The 6,398-nt window shown below is 41.2% G+C and overlaps 1 protein-coding gene across 1 annotated transcript in view; it reads right to left on the bottom strand.

Moving 5' to 3' along the window:
• The window catches only part of LOC122560465 (myosin-11-like), a 107,174-nt gene that overhangs the window by 72,077 nt on the left and 28,699 nt on the right, over positions 1-6,398 (bottom strand). Inside the window, exon 3 of the mRNA XM_043711098.1 lies at positions 4,227-4,383. Within this exon, the coding sequence (XP_043567033.1) occupies positions 4,227-4,383 (157 nt within the window). The remainder of the gene's footprint in view (positions 1-4,226; positions 4,384-6,398) is intronic.

Genomic DNA, 6,398 nt, shown 5'->3' on the forward strand with positions numbered 1-6,398 from the left:
AGAGAGAGTGTGCAAACTCCACACAGACAGTTGCCTGAGGGGGGAATTGAACCCGGGTCTCTGGTGCTGTGCGGTAGCAGTGCTAACCACTGTGCTGCCCATTGTGGAGAAAGTGAGAACTGCAGGTGCTGGAGATCAGAGGCAAGAGTGTGGTGCTGGAAAAGCACAGCAGGTCAGATAGTATTCGAGGAGCAGGAGAGTCGACATTTCAGGCATAAACCCGTCATCAGGATTCCTACTTATGCCTGAAACATCGATTCTCCTGCTCCTTGGATGCTGCCTGACCATCTGTGCTTTTCCAGCACCACACTCTAGACTCTGATCTCCAGCACCTGCAGTCCTCACTGTCTCCTAGGGGTATATTTACTCTCATTATCACTTGAACAGTGCCCACTCTCCAAAGAAAATTTAAAGAAAATTCTACATGAATTTGCAAATGCTATTTGGACTGGTTCCTACTTCATGTCAGAAACTGATTTAGAGAGAATGAAGAATTCTTTTGCATTAAATACTCACAAACTCTCTAACCATGGCCAGTGCTGACATCAGGACTCTGAGCTTGTTTTAAAACTTGGCACATGCCTTTTTATGGACTTCATTAAGTGCTCAAAGATTTGGACAAGGTCCTTGCGAAGTTAAGAGAATGCATATATGCTCCATAATCGAGGAGCTGTCCTCCTCAAAGACGGGCCTGGAACTCAACTTTGACCAAGCTCCCGAGAACAAAATGAAATTACTAGCGGAAGTTGTGAGCTCAGGTTGAAGATGCTCCCCACGATTACTTCACAATGAAAGGATGTGTAGACAGTCCCCCCTGGTGCCTCCCATTGGGTTTACGTTCACATTTCTGTTCCCTTTTCAGACACATTGGAAAGTGAAAGGCTCTTCATTAGACATTGCTGATTCGACACAGCCACCCCAGCACCACCCTCCTCCCCCTACAAAATGTATAGAGCAGGCAGATAAAAATATTGCATTCCGGTTGGATTAACGATTGAAACGGGCCAATTTTCCCCCAACAACAGCATACTGGTTATCTGCATTCTATAGTTGGTAACCACAAATATTCAAAAAATGAAAAACAACATGATTATTTTTAACCCCTCCTGCTGCTTTTGCAGGGTGATGAGCAGCATTAGACCAGAAATTAACGTTCTGTTTCTGGAGACTCTTAGGTAAAAACAATGACTGCAGATGCTGGAAAGCAGATTCTGGATTAGAGTGGTGCTGGAAAAGCACAGCACTTCAGGCAGCATCCAAGGAGCAGGAAAATCGACGTTTCGGGCAAAAGCCCTCCATTAGGAATACAGGCTCTCCATCCTTCAGGCTCTCTGCCTCTATTCCTGATTGAAGGGCTTTTGCCTGAAACGTCGCTTTCCCTGATCCTTGGATGCTGCCTGATCTGCTACGCATCTGGAGACTTTTATTCAATCCCAGAGGGATTAACCCTGCTTTACCAAGCGTTCTCTTCTATCATGTAGCTTGCTGCTGCACAGTGAGCTGGGGTTTAAGGACAGAATGATCGAGGCGAAAACAAAGTCAACAACAAACTTTGGGTTTCGACTTCAAAGTAACGCTATTTGTTATACACTAAGTACTGAGATATGTGGCAATCATGGATATACAAACTTTGATGACAGTCACATGAGGTAAAGACTCATTGATGTCTTTCATCTCATCATGTCCATGTGCTCTCAGATTTCTCTACTGCGATTTGTTCTAATTCCAGCCTTACAGTTCCATGACATTACCGCAAGGTTGCTCCAGGGTCCAGAAGCTCTTATACAACAGTTTCTATGTCAGAGTCTGTCCATTTGTTCCCCTTTCTCTCTTTCTTGCCTCTAGGTTTCTATTTTCTCATTTCTTGCTGCCCTTTTTGCTTCAATTTGTTCATCCAGGTTTATGATATCACAACAGACACGGGGTTAGGCTGTCTAGGACTGAGATGAGGAGAAATGTCTTCACCAAAGAATGGGGAACCTGTTGAATTCTCTGCCACTGAAAACAGTTGAGACCAAAACATCAAATATTTTGAAGAAAGAATTAAATGTATTTCTTAGGACCAAAGGGATCAAAGAGTGCGGGGAGAAAGTGGGAGCATGAGAGACTCAGTTGGATGATTAGCCATAATCTTATTGAATGGTGGGGCAGGCTCGAAGGGCCGAATGGCCTACTCCTGCTCCTATTTTTCTTTGTTTCTATGTTTCACATCATGTAGCGCTCAACTGTTAAGATGATCTCCTTCTGATTTATAGAGCTTTGTCTGAGCGGAGCCCAGACCCCATCAGTTTTTAAGCAACGGGGAGAGATCCCAACCTCGACATTCTGAGTCGAAGCTGAGATTGAGGAGTCCCTGTGTGAAGAGTTACAACCTGTCACACTGTGGTCAGGCAGTGACAGCACCCAATGACGCAGGAAGATGATGTTATCTGTTGCTGCATTACCACTTGGATAGCTTGGATTAGAACTCAGTTAGGTTGCAATCTGACTTCTCATACTTACCCGATGAGGAGAGCAGTGAAATCTTTTTCCAAATGTCTGGATTTGAGCTCAGGTTTCAGTGTGAAAGAGAATATCTGACAATCATACTACTTCATGTTACCCTTTCCCAAAATATCAGGAATACTAAATTAAGTATGTCATACCTGACTAATTAATATCACTTTGGCTGCATCAATGATGTGAATGGTTTTAGACAAGCTACATTAACTATCATTTTAATGTGACAAATCACATACGTCTCAGAGATAATTGCAATATCCACTTAAGATGCTGTCTCCTTGAACAAGTGATTGCTGATTTAGTACAGAAAGACTCTATTTATTAACATTCCAAAGACAATGGACATAAAGTAACTTGTAGAATATTCTGAACATAATGACATGATGATGCTGCTTAACTGAAACCTTAGAATTTAGAAAATATTATTTACAATGCCTGTTTAAAATTGTATAGAGTTTTTAGATTAGATTACCTACAGTGTGGAAACAGGCCCTTTGACCAGTCCACACCGACCCTCTGAAGAGTAACCCACTCAGAACCATTTCCTCCTGGCAATTTTAGCCCGGCCAGTTCACCTGACCTGCACATCTTTATGATTGTGGGAAGAAACTGGAGCAAACCCACACAGACTCGGGGAGAATGTGCAAACACTACACAGACAGTCAACCGAGGCTGGAATCGAACCTGGGACCCTGGTGCTGTGAGGCAGCAGTGCTAACCACTGAGCCACCATAGAGATCTACAGTACAGAAACAGTCCAACTCCTCCCTGCCGACCAGATATCCCAACCCAATCTCGTCCTACATGCCAGCACTTGGCCCATATCCCTCTAAACCCTTTCAATTCATAAACCCATCCAGATGCCTTTTAAATGTTGCAATTGTACCAGCTTCCTCTGGCAGCTCATTCCACTGGTCTCTGGTCTCCAGTTTGGATTTCACCTTTCTCTGTTGTTTTTGTTGGTGAATTCTTCACCCTAGTTGAGCTCTAACCAACGGAATTCTTTCCTTATGTTTCCTGTATCACCATCTCCTTTCTCAAAGCTCACTTCTCTGAAGAGGGTTTTGATGATCACCCTTAACCCTCCCACTGGTTGATTCTATTCCTCCCTTAAGCAGTTTGGAATTTTTTGTTTCATCTTAATAGTATCAAATGCACATGAATTGCTTAGGTTATATAAACGGTAATAGATTCTGGAGAGAGATTTAAAAGCTGTAACCCAAGAGTTAAGGTGGTGGATGACATCTTTTGTGTAGGTTGTAATCTGTAATCACTCCAGATTGTCTGTTATTTTCCATTCATTTCAAATACAACAAACAAATAAGAGTAATGTCTATCAGACAAACACATTCTACAGTTTTGTCCCTTTAGTACTGTCGGAAACATTTCACCAACAATTGTACTTTATGGCTGCTAACAGAAAAAGTCAAAACAAGTAAAAAATGAATTTACCAACGTTTATAAGACAAACAAATGTCTTTGCTTTTTTTAAAATGGTTTCCTGTTTTGGAGTTGATTAGTACAATTCCAAGAACCAGTGACTCTAATTCTGCTGTAATTATAGCTTCTTTCCTTTGTATGAATTTTTGTGGAAAGATTAGTGAGCGCACTTTAATTAATCAATAGCATTCTTTTCACAGTGGACACAAGAACACTCTGGAAATAGGCTTTAACCAGGTTCAGTGGTAAAAGAAACAAACAGTAGGTGGGTACTGTGTGTTTACCTTGCAGCATGCTCCTGTATGCGGTGTCGGCAATAGCATAGATATGGGGTGGCATCTCATGTCGTTTCTTCCCCTTGTACATTTCGACAATCTTCTCAGAGTAGATGGGCAACATTTTGTATGGGTTCACAACAACACAGAAAAGGCCTGAGTACGTCTGAAAGAGGAGTAACAACATCCATTTGTACTGTCACTCAGTTTCATAAATCAGCTCATTAACGGTCAGTAAAATACACTCAATAAAACAGAGTTTCGTGTTTCTGAAAGGTACTCCCAGTGGTCTGATAAAAGTTATGACTGTATAAGCTCCAAGTTCACTTAATTTGCATTAAATTTCAAATTTATTTTCATCTAAGCTTAGATTCAAAGGTGTGGCAACTGTTGATGGTCTAGAGAATAAGAACAAAACTAAAAGTTAATTTGGAATTGCAAATATTCTTGAAAAGCAAGTGCCTGGATGGTCTTTCAAATATTCAATTTGAAAATCACTAGATGCCTCAACACACAGCTAATCACCTATTATTCTCTTTATAATTCTTCTGAAACTAGGAATATGTATTTCAATGTAGGAGCAAATTACTGCAGATGCTAGAATCTGTACTGCAAACAAAAAATGCTGGAGCTCACAGTGGATAGTTCTAGATTTGAAACATTAGCTTGCTCTCTCTCCTTGGATGATGTCTGACCCACTGTGATCTCCAGCATTTTTTTGTTTTCAGTGTGTATTTCAAGTTGAAGAAGTTGTGACTTCTTGTTTTAGTGTAAATCTTTTTACTTTCTCATGTTTCAAAAAGATTCTGAAATGAAGTGGAAAGTTTACAACAAACGAATACAGAAATATGCTGGAGAAACTCAGTAGGTCTGGCAGCGTCTGTGAAGACAGAAAACTGAGTTTATATTTCAAGACTGGAATGACATTTCTTTAGAACTGGATGTGAAACATTAACTCAGTTTTCTGTCTTCACAGACGCTGCCAGACCTACTGAGTTTCTCCAGCAATTTTTGCTTGTGTCATATCTCCAGCATCTTTGTTTTCTTTTGGAATATTTATAAATCTTAAAAAAATGCACTTATGCACGTAAGTTCATACACATACTGACCAAGAAAGTTGCTTATCTGACACTTGACATCATTTCTGTCACTAGACCTGGTCATTCTTAAAGAGTGAGCTGTGTTGTAATAAACCTTTTAAACAGGGAAAGAACTAAGATTTACTCAGATATTCTCTGTCTATCTTTACTTCTGTTTCTCATTTGAGTGAATATGATAAAATCCAGTTGACAGAATGCAGACTATGAGAAGTCATCAACATCAATTTTCATTCTCCCAACCTCTACCATTTTCCTTCTGTGGGAAAATGTCCCAGGCATGAAGAGGTTATTTACTGCCTCATTCCTGTCTGTTTCTGAGTCACCACCAGTTTGTTTGGTGAAACCAGGGCCCCAAACTAAACAGGACAGATCCTCACCAACACCCACAAATGAGAATCTGATGAGATGGATGGGTCCACAGTCTAACTTTGAAATATTTATGGACAGGCCATGAGCTGGCTTTGTAGTGCTCAATTGAACTTTGTTAAGACAAGCCCTAATGAGTGTTTTTTTTAAAGGCACCATGACAGACAGAGAGGAAGAAATGAATAACTAAGACATCTCAAATGATTTGGTTCATCCAACAGGAGCATCGTTATCACCTGGTGTGACAAAACGCGGGTATTACCAAAACAGGGGTATGCCATCAAAACTTTCCACCTTTCACTCATCAGGATAGATGCAAGAATGCCAAAGTTTAACAGGAACAACATTGAGAAACGAGTGCTGATTGGTTGACAGGTTGATTCTTACAGAGTTTGTGAGAAGATTTGTAGCTCGGGTGCTCGTTGTTGTGGTTCTGTTCGCCGAGCTGGGAATTTGTGTTGCAGACGTTTCGTCCCCTGTCTAGGTGACATCCTCAGTGCTTGGGAGCCTCCTGTGAAGCGCTTCTGTGATGTTTCCTCCAGCATTTATAGTGGTTTGTCTCTTCCGCTTCCGGTTGTCAGTTCCAGCTGTCCGTTGCAGTGGTCGGTATATTGGATCCAGATCGATGTGCTTATTGATTGAATCTGTGGATGAGTGCCGTGCCTCTAGGAATTCCCTGGCTGTACTCTGTTTGGCTTGTCCTTTAATAGTAGTG

This window comes from Chiloscyllium plagiosum, chromosome 21 (assembly GCF_004010195.1).
Source record: "Chiloscyllium plagiosum isolate BGI_BamShark_2017 chromosome 21, ASM401019v2, whole genome shotgun sequence".
NCBI classification, from domain to species: domain Eukaryota; kingdom Metazoa; phylum Chordata; class Chondrichthyes; order Orectolobiformes; family Hemiscylliidae; genus Chiloscyllium; species Chiloscyllium plagiosum.